This window comes from Schistocerca serialis, chromosome 2 (genome assembly GCF_023864345.2).
Source record: "Schistocerca serialis cubense isolate TAMUIC-IGC-003099 chromosome 2, iqSchSeri2.2, whole genome shotgun sequence".
Lineage (NCBI taxonomy): Eukaryota > Metazoa > Arthropoda > Insecta > Orthoptera > Acrididae > Schistocerca > Schistocerca serialis.
Window position 1 is genome coordinate 608,766,379 of NC_064639.1, and position 20,796 is coordinate 608,787,174.

Genomic DNA, 20,796 nt, shown 5'->3' on the forward strand with positions numbered 1-20,796 from the left:
CTCGAAGAAAACTGTCTATTGACACACAGTCAAAATGGGTGTAAAGAACATCGTTCATGTGAAACACAAGTAGCTCTTTATTCACATGAAGTGTTGAGTGCTATTGACAAGGGATTTCAGATCGATTCTGTATTTCTGGATTTCCGGAAGGCTTATGACACTGTACCACACAAGCAGCTTGTAGTGAAATTGCATGCTTATGCAATATCGTCTCAGTTATGTGACTGGATTTGTGATTTCCTGTCAGAAATGTCACAGTTTGTAGTAATTGACGGAAAGTCATGGAGTAAAACAGAAATTATTTCTGGCATTCCCCAAGGTAGTGTTATAGGCCCTTTGCTGTTCCTTGTCTATATAAATGATTTGGAAGACAATCAGAGCAGCCATCTTCAGTTGTTTTCAGATGACGCTGTCATTTATAGACTAATAAAGTCATCAGAAAATCAAAACAAACTGCAAAATGATTTAGAAAAGATATCCAAATTTTGCGAAAAGTGGCAGTTGACCCTAAATAACGAAAAGTGTGAGGCCATCCACATGAGTGGTAAAAGGAAGTCGCTAAACTTCGGTTACACGATAAATCGGTCTAATCTAAAAGCCGTAAATTCAACTAAATACCTAGGTATTACAGTGACGAACAACTTAAATTGGAAGGAACGCATACAAAATGCTGTGGGGGAAGGAAAACCAAAGACTGTGTTTTATTGGCAGGACACTTAGAAAATGTAACAGACCTATTAAGGAGACTGCCTACAATATGCTTGCCCGTCCTCTTTTAGAATACTGCTGTGCAATGTGGGATCCTTACCAGATAGGACTAATGGAGTACACCGAAAAGGTTCAAAGAAAGGCGGCACGTTTTGTATTATCACGTAATATGGGAGAGAGTGTCACAAAAATGATACAGGATTTGGGCTGGACATCATTAAAAGAAAGAAATTTTTCATTGTGATGGAATCTTCTCACAAAGTTCCATTCACCAATTTAAAGACCGGTCTTTAAATATGTCTGCTCGTGTCTGTATATGTGTGGATGGATATGTGTGTGTGTCGAGTGTATACGCATCCTTTTTTCCCCCTAAGGTAAGTCTTTCCGCTCCCGGGATTGGAATGACTCCTTACCCTCTCCCTTAAAACCCACATCCTTTCGTCTTTCCTTCTCCTTCCCTCTTTCCTGATGAGGCAACAGTTTGTTGCGATAGCTTGAATTTTGTGTGTATGTATGTGTCTGTTTGTGTTTCTATCGACCTGCCAGCGCTTTCGTATGGTAAGTCACATCATCTTTGTTTTTAAATATATTTTTCCCGTGTGGAATGTTTCCCTCTATATATATATATATATATATATATATATATATATATATATATATATATATATATATATATATATATATATATAATAGAAGGAAACATTCCACGTGGGAAAAATTATATATAAAAACAAAGATGAGGTGACTTACCGAACGAAAGCGCTGGCAGGTCGATAGACACACAAACACTTTAATGGGGTCGTTGTGGGGGTGTTGTGAGGGTGACATGGTATTAGAAGGTGGAAAGTGTAACATGAGGTGAAATGAAAATGAAAATAAAAATATATGGGGAGAGATAAAGGTGAACCGGAAAGAAACTGGAGATCTGGAATGAAAAAAGGCGAAAAGGTGTTGGTTACAGCTGGGCTATGTTGGACTTGGGTTGGTTTAATGGGGTCGTTGTGGGGGTGTTGTGAGGGTGACATGGTATTAGAAGGTGGAAAGTGTAACATGAGGTGAAATGAAAATGAAAATAAAAATATATGGGGAGAGATACAGGTGAACCGGAAAGTAACTGGAGATCTGGAATGAAAAAAGGCGAAAAGGTGTTGGTTACAGCTGGGCTATGTTGGACTTGTGTGTCTATCGACCTGCCAGCACTTTCGTTCGGTAAGTCACCTCATCTTTGTTTTTTATATATATATATATATATATATATATATATATATATATATATATATATATATATATATATATACACATAATAAATGAAATTTAATTGTTTTATTTCCTTTGGGGTTTCGCAGTTTTAATAGCCAACAATGTATATTGATACAACGTACTGTATGTAGCTAGAAAATACTTAGTCTATAGATATATCAGATAAATTACATACAGTAAATAAGAATCCTCCTTAAATTTTCACTCTGGAGTTGGTACCTATCCTTGTAGGATATTCATGTGAAGTCAAATACTCTCCATGGTATTTCAGCAACAGTGATTGTTGTCTTCTTTAAATAAGGGTAAGAGTAGGCATCAGATCCAGAGGAAGATTGGCTCTATGTAACCTATATCCTACTCATTAGCTGTCATTGTTGTGCTTACTGCTCCCTTATTCCCTATAAGTGTTGCTTTTTTGAAAAGAAAAATTCAAAACTACTTGCCTTGCTGAGACAGAAATAAGTGTATTTACTTTATTGGCGCCACATGTCACAATGCACATTGAATCTTTCAGGATGCAGTACCATAAAGAGGCTGACCATTCCATTTCATTGTTGTGTGTGATGTGGCCAGTGTATTTATTATACTATGCAATGATAATTTCATTGGATACAAAGTGAAAGTGGGTGCCATGAAACCCCAGTTTTAAAGATCTGAATCACCATTTGCTAACCTTGTCTTAGTGTTCATATGAGGGTAATCCCAAAAGTAAGGTCTCCTATTTTTATAAGTACATAGACCTGTTTATTTCTACAATGGTTTATATCAGTTTACAGCTTGAACATTTAGCTATTTTTCGACATAATCACCATTTCTGTCGATGCATTTTTGTAGACGCTGTGGCAGTTTTTGTATGCCCATGTCATACCAGCTCACTGCCATGCCTTCTTTCACCTCGATGTCAGAGCTGAATTATTTTCCGGCCAAATGTTCTTTTAACCTAGGAAACAGGTGATAGTCACTGGGCGCCAAGTCAGGACTATAGGGTGGGTGGGTGATTATGTTCCATTGAAACTGTTGCAAGAGAACAACGGTTTGCTGAGCGATGTGTGGGCAAGCGTTGTTATGGAGAATGTGTATGCCCTTGTTCAACATTCCTCTTCTCCGGTTCTGAATTGCCCGTTTTTTCAGAATCTCACAGTACCTGTCACCATTAATTGTGGTCCCAGCGATTCATCTGTGATGACAAGGTGAAAGAAGAGGTTCATAACTTTCTGAACAGCATGGTGGCAAGCTGGTATGACATGGGCATACAAAAATTGCTACAGCTTCTACAAAAATGCATCAACAGAAATGGTGATTATGTCAAAAAATAGCTAAATGTTCAAGCTGTAAACTGATGTAAACCATTGTAGAAATAAACAGGTCTGTGTACTAATAAAAAATTGGAGACCTTACTTTTGGGGCTACCGTCGTAGATACCTTTATTTTATTACTTTATTTTTTTCTGTATCATCACTATAACATTGACCTATGTTTATTACACTAACTGTATTACAAGGATGATTATAACAATAACAGTAATAATTATATGCCATTTCATTTTTGTACCAATATTCCTCATATTATAGACAGTAATTTTCATGTTCCATGGATCATTTGTGTGATAAATTGTAAAGATGTGGAATGAGTCATTTTATATTCATATCACAAACTGTTTTGTAAATATTGCTATATGCTGATAATTTGGAAGTGTTTTTTTGATATACATTAAAAGACGTAGAGAAGTGAATTAGTAATTCCTTTCACATATTACAATAGCAGAAATTATTCTGTGGAACAGAAGATGTTGCCAAGGAGAAACTTTTTCAGTTTTTTTTTTTTAATTTTACTTTGCTGTCTGTAAGACATTTTATATCATTGCTTAAGTGATCAAAAATTTTGGTTACAGCATAGTGCACCCGTTTCTGTGCTAAAGAAAAACTCATTGTGGCATAATGAATGTTATTTCTCCCTCTGGTATTATAATTATGTACATTTTTTGAACTGCAGTGTATTATTTACAACAAACGTCATGAGGGAATAAATATTCTGTGACACAGTAGCCAAAATGGCCACCTCCTTAATCCCATGTATCTGCTTGCTGTAGTTCTTAATGATTAAGAAATAGATTAAGGTAGGACCAAGTTGTGTCAGTAAACTGGCTTGAAATTTTCACTTTTAGAACTAGGGATTTAGTCATGTATCAGGACTTGAGTTCTTATAACTGTTGCACTGAATTCTGAATGTGATTCTAGTATTTACTGAGGAAGAGCCTCAGTAGTGCTGTTTCAAGTTAATATGCTAACACTGTGGTATTGTTGACAGTACTCATTATTGAATATCCTTTCCACAGATTTACAGCAATGTCGAGATAATGCGAACAAAATTCAGATAAAAGCTTTTTTACACTTTCTTTTTGGCAGGAAATGTGAAGGTATGCAGTTATTTTACTTTTTATTTGGTTTCTTGCTGAGGTGAGACACTATTCTAGAATACACCACATTCTCAAAAATTTTGGAAAATTCTGTTCAAACCATAAACCACTTTGTGAATTGGAACATATTTCAAAGAAATGACAACCTCTGATTTAGCAAGGCATGAAACTCTGTCTGCAGTGTGCAGAACAGAATGTGCTCACATAATGTGGTTCTGAATAATTAAACATTACTAATTCAGGTATTTTGTGATTTTTCAAAAGCTTTTGACTGTGTGAATCATAAAATTCTTCTAGATAAGATTGTGGAGTGAGTGGTTCAGTGCACAAATGGTTTAATTCATATTTAACTGGAAGAATGCAGAAGGTTGAAGTTAACAGCATAGATAGTTTCCAAAAATCAGCAGAGTCCTCTAACTGAGGAGGTATTAAAAATGGTGTCCCACATGGTTCAGTCTTGGGTCCCTTATTGTTCTTCATATATATTAATGACTTTCCACTCTGTATTCATGAAGGTGCAAAGCTAGTTCTTTTTGCTGATGGTACAAGAATAGTACTCACACCCAACAAACAAGAATTAGCTGAGGAAATTGTAAACAATGCCTTTCAGAAAATTATTAAGTTGTTCTCCATAAATGGTCTCTCACTGAAGTTTGAGAAAACACAGCAAATGGAATAATACCATTGAAAACATAGACTTTAAGCAGAACTACATTGCTAAGACAGAATATTCCAAATTTCTGAAGGTGTGCATTGGTGAGAAATTTAACAGGAGGAAACACATTTATGATCTGCTGAAATGATTAGGGTCAGGAACTTATGCTGTTATGATTATAGCAAATTTTGGTAATAAACATGTCAGTGAAATAACCTATGATGGCATCATATTTTGGGATAATTCATCTTTGAGAGAAAAAGTGTTTATTCCAAAGAAGTGTAATCAGAATAATAACTGCAGCCCACCCAAGATCACCTAGCAGACATTTATCTAATGAATTCAGGATATTCACAGTACATTTGCAATAGGTACATTCAGGTAATAGTGAAGTGCATAGCTACTACACTAGAAGAAAGGATGATCTTTAATATTCTGGGTTAAATATGAACCTGGCACTGAAAGGAGTGAATTATGTTGCCACAAAAATCTTTGGTCATTTGCCAAATAGCATTAAAAGTCTGAAGATAGCCAACCAACATTTAAAAACAAATTAAAAGAATTTATGAATGACAACTCCTTCTACTCAATAGCTGAAAAAAAATTATGTTGCGTACTGAAAACTTATGTTAAGCTGACAAGTTCCACATCATTATGAAATGTCATATTCATGATATATGGAACAAGTGTTAATGTAATGTAATGTGTTACAGCCCAATGTGCCCCACTTCCTATTACTGTGCTGTCACAGAATACAGTGACTGAGTGTTGCAGGGTTGACTATGTCAGTATTACACAAACCAGCACATTATTTTGGATTACATTGAAGTATTTGAAGGCTCAAATGATGTGTACTAAAATGAAGCATCAGTTGTAAAGATGTGCTTGGGTAATGTGGCACAATTAAATGTAAATACACTGAAGTGCCTAAGAAATTGGTTTAGGCATGTGTATTCAAATGCAGAAATGTGTAAACAGACAGAATATGGCACCATGATCAGCAATGACTATATCAAGCAAATGCCTGGTTAGATTTGTTATTGTTGCTACAATGGCACATTATCAAAACTTAAGTGAGTTTGAATGTGGTGTTGTTGTCAGCGCACAAGCGATAGGACACAGCACCTCTGAGGTACAGTAGTGATGAAGTGGGAATTTTCCAATGCAACCATTTCATGAGTGTATCATGAATATCAGGAATCTGATAAAACATATCTCCGACATTGCAATGGCTGAAAAACGATCTTGCAAGAACACGACCAATGATGACTGAAGAGAACCATTCAGTGTAACTGAAGTGCAACCCTTCAGCAAATTGCTGCAGATTTAAATGCGGTGCCATCAACAAGTGTCACCATATGAACCATTCAACGAAACATCAACAATATGGATTGACAGATCCAAAGAAGGCCCACTCATGTACCCTTGATGACTGCATATCACAAAGCTTTACACCTCTCCTGGACCTGGCAACACCAGCATTGGACTGTTGATGACTGGAAACATGTTGCCTGGCCAGATGAGTCTTGTTTCAAATTGTATCAAGGGGATGGTCATGTATCGGTATGGAGACAACTTCATGAATCCATGGACCCTGCACATCAGCAGGGGACTGCTCAAGCTGGTGGAGACGCTCTAATAGTGTGGGGAATGTGCAGTTGGAGTGATATGGGAACCCTGATACACCTAGATACAACTCTGACAGGTGACATGTATGTAAGCATCCTGTCTGATCACCTACACCCATTCATGTCTATTGTGCATTCCGGCGGACTTGGGCAATTCCAGCAGGACAATACGACACCCCAATGCCCAGAATTGCTACAGTTTTGCTCCAGGAACACTCTTCTGAGTTTAAACACTTCTGCTGGCCACCAAACATGAATGTTATTGAGTTCTCCACCCCCTCATACTCTTATGGATTTATGGACAACCCTGCAGGATTTGTGGTATCAGTACCCTCCAGCACTACTTCAGACATTAGTCAAGTCCATGCCACTTCATTTTGTGGCACTTGTGTGTGCTCACAGGAGCCCTACATGATATTGGGCAGATGTACCAGTTTCTTTAGCTCTTCAGTGTATGTGTAACCATTCTGCACCAGTACAGTGTACACTATGGTTGCATGTGAACAAAGCGATCAGTGCTGCTAACAGACAGCTATCAAATACACACACCAAAAAATGTTGTGCATCACCTTGGTTCCAAGATTTCCAGAACCTGTACAGAAAATTGAAATAGATATTAACATAAACATCATTCCGCCCTTTTTATTGCTCATGAAAACTATGCTTTGCATATTGTACCACCACATAGTGAGACCTTCAGAGGTGGCAGCCCAGACTGCTGTACACATCAGTACCTCTAATAACCAGTGGCACGTCCTCTTGTATTGATGCATGCCTGTATTCATTGTGGCATACTATCCACAAGTTCATCAAGCCACTGTTGGTCCAGATTGTCCCATTCCTCCAGGGCGATTTAGCGTAGATCCCTCAGAGAGGTTGGTGGGTTCCGTCATCCATAAACAGCCCTTTTCAAACTACTCCAGGCATGTGCGATAGGGTTCATGTCTGGAGAACATGCGTCCACTCTAGTCGAGCAATGTCGTTATCCTGAAAGAAGTCATTCATGATGGGGACAAGGCAAGTCATCGACAGTTCCTGTCTCTTTGTATCTTCTCCATGTCCAAACAACATCACTTTGGTTCACTCGAAGACACCTCTACAGTTCCCTTGTTGAGAGCCCTTACTGGCACAAAGTAACAATGCAGACACAATCAAACTGCGGTATTGACTGTCTAGGCATGGTTGACCTACAGACAACATGAGCGGTGTACCTCCTTCATGGTGGGATGCCTGGAACTGATCAGCTGTTGGATCCTCTCCATCTAATAGGCACGACTCATGCGTGGTTGTTTACATCTTTGAGTGGGTTTAGTGACATCTCTGAACAGTCAAAGGGACTGTGTCTGTGATACAATATCAACAGTCAATGTCTTTCTTCAGAAGTTCTGAGAACCGGGGTGATGCAAAACTTTTTTTTTTTATGTGTGTACGTGCAAACTATTTGTAGACATTAATGTTCTGGATATCATCAGTGTTGGCTGAAGATTTCATGGCATGTACATAGTCCTTTATTTGAATGGTCATGGAAAAATGTTCATAAAACAAGACTATTCAAAAGAATTACACTCAGTTCCTTTATGTCAAATATGAGAGAAGTGATCAAAAATGTTGTATTGCCTGTTACAAAAAAGAGAAAAATGATTTTTTGAATCATAGCAACACATACTAGTAACAGTTAACACTCAAAGAGACCTTTTTTACGCTAAGGAACAGTGAAAGGTACAGAGTAAATACTGTAGTTTTTAGGTACCAAGTAAATACTGTACTTTTTGACAGTAATTTAGTCCATGTCAAATGCAACATTAAGGAAACTGTCAAGATGAAAAAAAGGAAGTATGATGAGTCCTACATCAATCTCACATTTGTTGATTCTAATGGCTCACATCTCTGTACTTTATGTTGCAAGCTACTTCCAAAAAGTTCCATGGTACCCACTAAGATGCACTGACATTTAGGAATCATACACCCCAGTTGCAAAAATGAGAATGAAGAATTTGTTTAAACATAAGAAAAAACAATTATTAAGAATTTAAAAAACTATGACATGTGTGACCCAGGGTGTGAATGAAAAAGCCAGAGACATTGCAAAAGTGGGTGAAGTGCACAGTATTACTGAGAATTTGATAAAACCATGTATGACAGACGTAACACAATGTTTGCTTGATGAAAATTCTGCAGAGCATTTTTATACAATGCCAGTTGTGAGCAAAGCTGTTTCCACCCCCCCCCCCCCCCCCCCCCCCCCCCACACACACACACACACACAATATTCTGTAATTACTGTTGTATTTCACTTGACTTGTCCTGTATACTAATATATTAGTTTACACTGTGTAATCAATAGGAGCAAATAAAAATCAAATCAAATCAGACCAGCTCTCATTCTCTGACCTGAGAACTGTCTCGCACTGCAAGTTACAGAAGTACTTATATCTTAACACAGAGCACGTGAAATTTGTTTGTTCACATAAGCAAAGCAACACTAGAACTGATAGTCACAGTAACTGTCAGAAAAAATCCAGAGTCCAACCAAGAGCTGTGCCAGTTATTTTGATTTATTGTCTGAGACTTACTCATACCCCTACTGAAGTACAAAAATGTTTATTAAGAATTTAGGAGGCAGCAAACAATTTACCCTTCATTTAGCCTCTTAGAATAAAATATGTTGCTGTTTTATATAAATACCCATAGGGTTTGAGTTTAAAGCTATGGTACATACTAATCTTAGCCATGATGGTCCTTTTGCTTAATGGGACATATGGAACATGACGAGGGAATTAGTGAATGATTGTGTTTCTTATCTCAGGTGTATGTTATGTGAATGATTTTTTTATTTAACTGCAAAATGCTTTTATTTGTTGTCAAAATAGCACAAATAATTTTCAGAACAACTGATGAATATAGATTCTGCTGCTTGGCACGACATGTCAGTGTCTGCATGCCACCACCTGATGAGTTTTCTTCATGTGAAGATCTTATGTCTAATTTGGTGCTTCGTGTCTGTGTATGGATCCTTGGGATCGTGGCAACTTTAGGAAACACGTTGGTCATTGTGTGGAGAAAGTGTTTCAGGCATCCTAATAAGGTGTGTATCATTATTCAATACATTTTTTGGGGGCATACATGGAAAGTTTTAGTTTTTAGAGTCACACTGATGTTTACCACTGTCTGTACTTTACAATGCTTACATCAAAATATATCAAAGATGTGAATCAATCAGAACTCCATTGAGGCATGGCAGTAGAATACATCATATTAAAAACAGAGAAAAATATGAATGTGGGTTGCTGTGATGATTCACGGAGAAAAACAGGAAGGTGGTTTGCTGTGGTAATTCATCTGCTTAATTAAGGAAGAGAATCAGAAAGAACTATATTCACACCATCATAATAGCCTTACTGGAAGAAGTTGCAGAGCTGAAAGAACGTTTTTGGGTTACAGCGTGGAGTTGTAATGATACGCCAGATCTTATAGAATGTGGTCTAGGTCACTGCTGTTTCACTACAATACAGGAGTTACAGTAGGACACCACTGTTGTTCCTTCTCACACATGTATTTATTTTCTTGAATGAACATTCCAAAGGGAATAGAATTTCATAAATATTTGTAGAAGTATTGTTTCAAAAAAAAAGTGATCTCATTCCTGCCACGAAGTTTCTCAAAAGTATTCAGAGTGAGCAAAATAAAACTGGCCCACAAAATATTTACAAAAGACTGACATGGGATTGACCCTTGCTGTTGAACTTCACAAAAGGTGGTGAAAATGGTCACCACTAATGTCAATGCAGTGCTGTGTTTGATTTATCAAGCTGTGAGACACATGTAGCAGCTTTGCCTGAGGGATACCAGCAATAGTGTTTCCAACATTCTGTTGTAGCTCTTCAAATGTGTGACGATTATTTGATTACGCCTGATCCATCAATTTGCCCCACAGGTAACAATCTAGGGGAGAGAGATCAGAGAATTGAGGTGGCAAGGAGATTGCACTGCCTATGTGTGCTGTTGCTCTGCCTTGCTGAAAATATCCTTACAGTTGTTCCTCTTCTGTGAAATGATCCAAATAATTATGGATTATGTAATTTCTGATTATAGTATAGTGAAAGAAAGAGCTGTTTTACACTGCAGACACCAGACAGTGCACTTTGAACACCAGTCTAGAGATGATGCAACAGATCTTCGAAGTATTGATGGGGTTTTTGCGATGCATGATGGCAGATGTTCTGTGAGTTCACATACCCTGACGGGATGAATCAAGCCTCATTTGAAGAAGTGCAAAACTGAGGATCGAAAAGTTCTGATTCCACTTCTTTCAAAAACCACCAGCAGAACACATCACATGAAAGTTTATCTGGATGCTTTAACACATGCACAACAGTAAATTTGTAAGAATACAGATGCAGGCCCTTTTTGTGAATGTTTTGGCACAATGATATCTTAATTCCCACAGACAAATGACATTTAGATTTCATTGGACTTTGTTCTAAGCTTCTTGACTTGAGCAATGTTTTCTCATGTTTGAACTCTCTTTGGATAGTTACAGATTTTATTCACTACAGAGCCTGTTTTGTGCCATTTTGCTACTAAGTTTTGCATTGTAAACTTTGCTGGAGGTTTTGCCACAACAATTACAGTCTTAAATTCCTGTGAAGAGAGGTCCACACACATTTTCAATTAATTGCTTTGCATAACATTTGACAATGAACACTGTCTGTTTTATTGTGAGCACCATTTTGTATTGCATTGAACTGGTCACTAAACACCTCTACTCCTCTCACTCACTCAGATGTAATGAAACAGCAAAATACTTGGGACAGAGTGTGGGGGATATCCACATGCACAAATGTGTGGCAGCAATGAATTGTTGTATAGAAATCATGGATCCCAGCATTTTCTATGACAGTGTTCGTTAACAATTCCACATTAGTCTTGTAAATATTTTCTAGGTCACCCTATATATAAATGATTTGTGCAACTCAGAGCAAAGTTGCACAAATACAGAACAATATATTCCTATGAAGCCACAGAAGACATTATTATTTCACAGTTGTCATCTGATTGGGTTAGAGCAAACAACAATGGCTTTGAAAATTGTTGCTCCCATCAGTTACTTGATTTTTTTGTTTAAAACAATTTACAGCTGCTCAAATTTATTAGAAGTTATGCTTAGTTCATGGGCTGACACTAATGGGTGAAGGAAAGGCTAAAAAATAGTGTAGAGACTTTAAAGGTGGGTGTACAAATATGAATGATCAAGAGCGGAGTGGTAGTGGGGTATCCAGACTGATGAAATAATGCAACAAATGGACCAAAAACTATTCTGACTGATGATTGGTGCTCTGACTGATGAATTTCCTCATTGTTGAATGCACCATTATTTACATGACATTCACAGAAAATATAAGATACAGCAAACTACATGTAAAGTCATTACCAAAACGGTTTGCTGACAGAAACAAAGAGTGAAATTTGTCAAACATTAGCAGTTTCGGATCATTATCAACAAGATGGATATGATTTGTTTTCCCACATTGTTGTGTGTTATAAGACATAGATATCCTATAAAAATATAGCTTTGCTGAAAATAAAAGAAGTGCAAGCAGCTCCCTGACTCAAGCTGAAATACCAAAGCTACTATTTTCTGGGATGAAAATTATATTGTGTTGATTGATTTCATTGAATGTGGGTCAGTATTTCCATATTATGTGTACTGAAAAATTTTCACCACTCTGAGAAATGCTGTCCTGAATCAATAGCATGGGAAACTGTCACCTGGTGAAGTCCTCCACCATAACAATGTATGTCCACAGACTGCTATCCATACCAATGTTAACATTAAGTATTTCCGTTAGAAACTTTCCAACTGTCTATGTTACAGTCTCAAAACTTTACATAGTTGGCTATTATTACCTTTTCTTGTGCTTGAAATTATGATCTGGCAGAGAAAGGTCTGAAGATGTCAAGAAACTCAAGACTTCCATTGTCAGCTGGTTCACTTCCCAGGCTGAGAACTTCTAGACTGAGGGGATGAAGAAATTAGTAAAACATTATGAGAAGTTCTGAGAACTGAATGACAGTTATGTGGAGAAGTCAAGTAGGTTTGTAGAAAACTAAAACTGTTAGAAATAGCTTTTTGTGGCTAAATGGCCCTTACTTTTTGAATACATCTTGTACTGTGGGTAGAAGGCACATGAGCTGGTGTAAGAAAATGAAACTTTTTGTATGCTTGAATGATGATGATCATCAGAGACCGTAGGAAACCTTTCAAGAGCACTTCTGATCTGTCACATTTTTGGTATATTTTTGTGATGCACATGTGGGCCTTTGGTAAAGTGACAGATACTTTGAATCAGAAACATCACTACTTCAAACTAATTGTCAAACTAACAATAGAAAGATTAGATTGCTATTCATGAGTCACAGGCAGGCACTATAAAATGTAATGCTAGAAATATTCAGCTTTCAGACTAAGTCCTTCATAAGCTGTAGAAAACAACATATGCATGCATGGCCACTATTGTCTCCTTCCAGCTGGGTTGGGGATTTTCTCTGCCCGGGGATGGGTGTTTGTGTTGTCCTCATCATTGTATCATCATCCTCATCATTCGTGACAGTGGCTAGGTCGGACTTTGAAAGAAATTGCACTGTGAAAATATTGGGGGCTTTGTACGAGAGCTGATGACCACACAGTTGAGGACCCTACAAACCAATCATCAACATCATCATCATCATCATCACTGTTGTCTCCAGGCACTAAGTCCTGATTTTGACTGTGTATGAGATGAGTACAATCTAGCTCAGGTGATAGTGGAGCCTGCAAGGATGTGGTTGGGGAGAATAGAGCTATTTGGTGCTTCATTGAGGGGAGGGGTGAAGAAGGGGATTTGTGCAAAGGGGTGAGGAGACAAGAGGGAAATAGAGAAGAGGGTGTGCTGGTGAGATAGAAGTTGTGTGTAGTACTGGAATGAGAGTAGAGAAGGGGACTAGTGAAGTTGAAGCCAAGAGGCTATAGGACTGAAGGATATGTTGCAGGAAGAATTCCCACTTGCTCATTTCATAAAAGCTGGTGTTGATGGGAAGAAACCAAATGGCACAGGCTGTGAAGCAGTAATTGAAATAACAAATATAATGGAGGATACCATGCTCAGCAGCTGGATGGCCCAGCCGTCGCTTGGACAGAGTTTGGCAGTGTGAGCATTCATGCAATCATACAATCTAATAGTTCTTATGCAGCACAGTGGTTTCAGCTAAGCTCATAGATAAAATGGCTGCTTTCACAGGTGGCCTTGCCTTTCATCATGTAGGAGGTGCTTGTAACAGGTCTGCAGTACTGGGTGCTGAGAGGATGTATGGGACCAGTTTTGCATCTACATCTGATGTAGGGATATGAACCATGAGGCAGGGGTGGAGGATGCAGGGATGTTGTGGTGACAGAACAGAACTGTTAGGTGCATCATCAGGAGGCAGTGCCACAGGAAGTTGGGAGGGGAGGAAGGGGGATGGTGAAAAGGAGAGAGGAAATAAGAGGGAAGTAGAGAAGAGACAAGTGCATTGGTGGGCTAAGAGATTTGTAGCATTGGAGTGAGAGCTGGGAAGGGAATAGGTAGGTGGAGGACAGGGACTAGCAAAGTGTACTGCAGAGGTTGGGTGGGCAGCAGAATACCACTGTGGGAGGGGTGGGGTAGATATTTCTCATTTAAGGCCATGATGAGAATAATTGAAAACCTGGTGGAGAATGAGAGTCAGGGGTGCTTCTACTTACAAGAGGTCACTCCTTCAAGACCAGACTGAGTGTATGGGGTTGGTAGATAACTGGGGGAGGGGCAAAGGCACGGAGATCTATTTTTGGACAAGTGTTGGCGAGTAATTTCGTTCTGTGAAGGCCTCAATGAGATCATTGGCTTATGCAGAGAGGAAGTGCATGTTGCTACAGATGCAATGGCCATGGGTGTCTAGCTGTATGTAAGGGACTTGGGGATGTGAAACAGGTGGAAGCTGTTGAATTGGAGGTATTTTTGTATTTAGTAGGTTTGGTGTAGCAGGGATAGTGAGGTTGCCATCCTTGAGGTAAAGTTACCTGCAGACTGAGGGAATTCAAAATGCATGTGCTGGGTGTTGTGAGTGTCAATCACCAGTGTGGCTGGGCTGAGAACAGGTGACAGCAGATCCAGGGCACAGCACTGTGAACGAATGTAATAACACTGCTGTGAAAGTAGTGTGGGCTGCAATGTGGCATCAAGGGCGTAACTGGAAGATGGTAGCAGCAGCGGCAAAATCTCTGCATTGGGCATAGGCTACAGTATAAGTAGAGGGGCAGGGGTATAGCATTCTGGGTGCTTGGGGTGCTGTCAGTGACCAGTGGGTTGGGAGCAGTGCCGGCATACCATGGTTGCTTTACTGCAGTATTCTCATCCATAGTGTATTAGGCCAGTGACCCATGGCCTCAATTGTAGGGGTGCTTAGTATGCTGTCAGTGATGGTGTTGGTGGCAGAGATGCTGGTATTAGCAGTGGTGTACATTTGCATGGTTTCAATGAAACCCTGCTGAAGAGTGTGAGATCATACAGTATGTATGTGGAAATTCACCCTATCAATTGAAATGCTTGTAAGGGTGTTGTAAAGATGCAGGTAAACATCATAGGTTCTTATTTAGGACCAGGACCTGGTGGAACCTGGAGTAGTGCAGGTGATGCGGGTGCTGGTGACTATCGACTGGCGGCATAATGTGAGCGCATGATGCAAGACCACTGTGAATTAATGCCCTGCATTTGCTGTGGCGCTGGGGAACAGTGGAACAGATGCAACTCATGCAGTCCTGCTAGCTGGCAACAAACTTGGGATAACATCAGCTATGGCCAGAGGCCCAGAAATCCCAGGGCACTGATGACCTCGATGTTGAGCGCCCATAAGCCCCAACACACACACAGAAATCCCAACGATAGGGCAGCGGTCCACTTGCTGTTGTGGCAGGCAAGGGTGGCCTTTAAGGTATAGTGGACCTGTCCCACCATGCTGTTGGTGGCTGGTTGCTAGCTTAATGTCTGGTGCAGATCAGTCCCACAGAGGTCTGTCAATGCACAAAAAAGGACAGTTGTAAATTGGTGAATTCAAGCAGTAGCATTGCCTCAGACCAGCTGATGGATCTGTCCACCATGGTGAGGTTGTAGCAGCAGCTGTCAGAAAGGTAGAGGGCTGATGATGTCCACATGAATGTGAACAAAGTGATGCCTGATGTCTGGGAAGGCAGTGGTGGGTGTGCGTACATGGTGGGCGATCTTGGTGTGCTGACAGGTGAGATAGGTGTAAACCCAGGAACTGCAATCCCTCTTAATATCTGGCCACATGAAATGAAATGTCTAGTCATGAGAGTGGTGGATGCTTGCACGCTGGGGTGTGCTAGGTTGTGTACCAGTTGAATGTGGCCTTGTGGAACGCAGTAGACATGATGGGCGTGGTGATCTGGTAGATATCTCACACCAGATATCGCTGTCTGAGCTGGAAGTCAATGTACATTGTGCTCATGAACAGTGCTAAGTGCCTTGTAATCCAGGGACAATGTGATGGTGCATGTATAGCTAAAGTAGACAGCAATGATATTGTCAATTCTGGCACCATGATGTACACTCCTGGAAATGGAAAAAAGAACACATTGACACCGGTGTGTCAGACCCCCCATACTTGCTCCGGACACTGCGAGAGGGCTGTACAAGCAATGATCACACGCAGGGCACAGCGGACACACCAGGAACCGCGGTGTTGGCCGTCAAATGGCGCTAGCTGCGCAGCATTTGTGCACCGCCGCCGTCAGTGTCAGCCAGTTTGTCGTGCCATACGGAGCTCCATCGCTGTCTTTAACACTGGTAGCATACCGCGACAGCATGGACGTGAACCGTATGTGCAGTTGACGGACTTTGAGCGAGGGCGTATAGTGGGCATGCGGGAGGCCGGGTGGACGTACTGCCGAATTGCTCAACACGTGGGGCGTGAGGTCTCCACAGTACATCGATGTTGTCGCCAGTGGTCGGCGGAAGGTGCACGTGCCCGTCGACCTGGGACCGGACCGCAGCGACGCACGGATGCACGCCAAGACCGTAGGATCCTACGCAGTGTCGTAGGGGACCTCACCGCCACTTCCCAGCAAATTAGGGACACTGTTGCTCCTGGGGTATCGGCGAGGACCATTCGCAACCGTCTCCATGAAGCTGGGCTACGGTCCCGCACACCGTTAGACCGTCTTCCGCTCACGCCCCAACATCGTGCAGCCCGCCTCCAGTGGTGTCGCGACAGGCGTGAATGGAGGGATGAATGGAGACGTGTCGTCTTCAGCGATGAGAGTCGCTTCTGCCTCGGTGCCAATGATGGTCGTATGCGTGTTTGGCGCCGTGCAGGTGAGCGCCACAATCAGGACTGCATACGACCGAGGCACACAGGGCCAACACCCGGCATCATGGTGTGGGGAGCGATCTCCTACACTGGCCGTACACCACTGGTGATCGTCGAGGGGACACTGAATAGTTCACGGTACATCCAAACCGTCATCAAACCCATCGTTCTACCATTCCCAGACCGGCAAGGGAACTTGCTGTTCCAACAGGACAATGCACGTCCGCATGTATCCCGTGCCACCCAACGTGCTCTAGAAGGTGTAAGTCAACTACCCTGGCCAGCAAGATCTCCGGATCTGTCCCCCATTGAGCATGTTTGGGACTGGATGAAGCGTCGTCTCACGCGGTCTGCACGTCCAGCACGAACGCTGGTCCAACTGAGGCGCCAGGTGGAAATGGCATGGCAAGCCGTTCCACAGGACTACATCCAGCATCTCTACGATCGTCTCCATGGGAGAATAGCAGCCTGCGTTGCTGCGAAAGGTGGATATACACTGTACTAGTGCCGACATTGTGCATGCTCTGTTGCCTGTGTCTATGTGCCTGTGGTTCTGTCAGTGTGATCATGTGATGTATCTGACCCCAGGAATGTGTCAATAAAGTTTCCCCTTCCTGGGACAATGAATTCACGGTGTTCTTATTTCAATTTCCAGGAGTGTATATCAGTAGTAAATTCAGAAATGAATGACAGCTGGTAGATTTGCTGTGGGGAGCACTGTCATTGTCTTTCAAAAGGTGAAACACGATACACTTGTGGTCAGTGAGGACCATTAAGTGACGGGCCTCCACTGACAGCCAGCCAAAAATATTTGATTGCATCGTAGATGTTGAGTATTATCTGTTTTTTGTGCTCCATTACCACTGAGTGGCAGAGAGCTTGCTGGAGAAGAAAACAAGTGGCTGCCAGGTGTTACTGACATGCAACTCTGGGAGAGTGCTGATGGCCATCTGAATGGCTTCAGATGTCAAGCAGCACAGTAGCATAGTGGTGGACAAGCAGGGTAGCATCCGTCAAGTTACACTTGGCTGCAGAGAAGCTGTCTTTGATCTTCTCCTTTGTTTTGGTGTTGTGTAGGGCAGCAAAGCGCCATCCAGGAAATGATGCCACATTTAGGCAACATTATGGAGGCCAAAAATTATAAAGGTGCTCCTTAGAGCATCATGATGATGGTGGTTATCTGGATGTCCATTGGTGTGATGAGAATCTGTGTGAAAATCTTGGTGTAGTCGATCATGCTGAAGATTGTAGCCCCAGCCAGCATTTTGTTGTACTCGTAATTTCGTAGTAGGGCCACCGGGTATTGGTCATGGGTGGTATGAACGTTTAGCTTCTGGTAATCATTGGATGGGTGCCAAGACCAATCGTTTTTCATGGAAAGATGAAGGGTAGGTGCTCACAGGCTCTTCAAAGATCCAGCATGCCAGCAGCAAGCAGCTCATCAGACTCAGCATTAGCAGTCTTGAGTCTGGCCAGTGTAAGTGCCATATCAGCACTGCAGTGATGGGTGGTCGGGGGGTGGTGTCAATGTAGTTGAGAGCTGAATGTCAGACCTCTCAAGGCACACTGCACAAGTGTGTGAGAGAAGGAAATTGTGCCAGGAGTTGAACATATGGGCTAGGACATGCCACCTGCTTCACATCAAAGAAAACTGTGGAACAAATGGTGTACTTCATTGGTCTCCCAGTACTGTCGTCAGTGAGGCACCAGCTGACGACATCAGAAAGCAGGTGGTAGTGTCGAATGAAGTCCACTCTGATAATGGGGTCAGTGATGTCAGCGACAGTGAAGGGCCAAGGGAGGTCCCATTGTAAGCCAAAGTCAAGGGCAAGATGATGTATGCCATAGATTATGGGTTTGTGGAGTTACTTACTGCCATCAAGAGGATGCCTGAGGCAGTGCCAGAGTCCTGTTCAAGCCACTGCAGGAAGATAGACATCTTGGAGCCAGTAAAGGTCAGGAATGGTGTGTTAGAGCAAGCAGCAGGGTGTACCTGATCACAGTGGCTATTAGCATTTGGGTGTCAAGCACATGGTTTGCAGCATATGGACCGAAGCACTATTGGTATCAGCAGAGGGTAGCTGTGGTGACAGGCTTTGGCAAAGTGGCTGGAGCTGCAGCAGTGGTAGTCATTATTGTGTCAATGACTGGCACTGCCTGGGCAGTGGCATTTGGAGCTGAGGTGGTTCACAGTCACCTGCAACATTGCCATGTGAATGCTGAGGTGTGCAAGAATGACATATACTCTCATTTACTGTGCACTGTGCTGTGGGCCACTGGGGAGGTGAGCAGCTGCTGACATCATTAGTGGCAGGGTGAGAGACAGCACAAGTGGATGGAGTGGTTGAGGCAAGCTGGGGCAGATGTCAGCACCTTGAGACCAGGAGGAATGGCAGCAGCATATGCAGTGACCTGTGCAGACTTCAGTATGGAGCTAGCCTGCTGGTGGCCACGTCGCTGTAGGGTCACCACTGTGGAAATGTTTCCTTACCTAACTTACAAAATTAAGTGGAAAATAGGGCCTAATAGCTATCACACAAATATTAGTTCCCACACGTGGTTAAGGACGCAACACATTCATTATAATGACTAAATAGCTACAAACGAAATGGTCTTAGAATTGATATTTATTGGGGTAAGTCACTTGCAGATGTGATGGTGCTAAGTGAAAGGAGGGAGGTACGATAGGAATAATGAACAACAAATAAAGACTCTTCATTGTCCAGAGTATCCACCAGCACAACACAGATTTTTCTAATGTGAAGTGTGGAATTAATAGTCCCTCATTGGAGAAATGGGTAAGGAAAGATCCGAATGAAAAATACTCGGTTATCACACGGATGTACTTTATTATTACCGTTATTACCAGTTCTATGTCATTCACCAGCCACAGTTGGACAGACAGCGTCAAGATACAACATTATTAAAATACATGAATACAACTCTACTATGATAGTAATTTAATACTGCAAGACATATTTAAGTCATAAATTAGATTTCAATAGTATCACAACAATAAAATAGATACAAGTATATAATGAAATAAAATATAATGGTTGCTGTTGGAGTCATGGGACTGAGCTGTAGCTCAAGTAAGCACTATGCTATTACTAGAAAAGAATTCTTCAATATTGTAGAAGGGTTGCTCTTTTAGCTTACACAAAATAGTAGTTTTAAACTGCTCCCATGGTAAAGACTGAATGTCATCAGGTAGAGCATTAAACAATTTTAGGGCCACCATTGGGAAGCTGGTTTGTGTCTTTGCTAATTGACACCTTGGCATGTCAGTACTGTCTTTGTTGTGAGTGCTGTATTTGTGAACTTCATTTCTCTTTCTGTAGATATCATGGTTTCTCTTTGTGTGGAAAAGGCTGTTCAGTATATAATGGCTGTAAACAGTCAGAATTCCTAACCTGGTGAAAATTGGTTTACAGTGGTCTGTCTTTTTGCTTGAAGTAATGATCGTCATTGCTTTCTTTTGCAGTAAAAGCACATTCTTGCAGCCTGCAGAATGGCCCCAAAACAACAGCCCATAACTGATGTGGCTGTGGAACCTTGCATAGTACACAGTTATCAGGTACTGTTCTGGTGCTATACTTTTCAGTTTCCTCAAGAGGACATGTTTGGTGTACTGTTGCCGGGTTAATTTGGTATCAATGAGAGAGCCCAGAAGTTTAACATCTGCTGCGTTACCCAGTGCTCCAGTATTTCTGAGGTTGCATATCATCCTCTGAGTTTTGTCTTCATCA

At 41.3% G+C, this 20,796-nt stretch overlaps 1 protein-coding gene across 1 annotated transcript in view; it reads left to right on the forward strand.

Moving 5' to 3' along the window:
- LOC126456274 (G-protein coupled receptor GRL101-like) overlaps window positions 1-20,796 on the forward strand; it is a 490,877-nt gene that overhangs the window by 423,654 nt on the left and 46,427 nt on the right. The window contains exon 21 of the mRNA XM_050092026.1: window positions 9,554-9,752. Coding sequence (XP_049947983.1) covers window positions 9,554-9,752 — 199 coding nt within the window. The remainder of the gene's footprint in view (window positions 1-9,553; window positions 9,753-20,796) is intronic.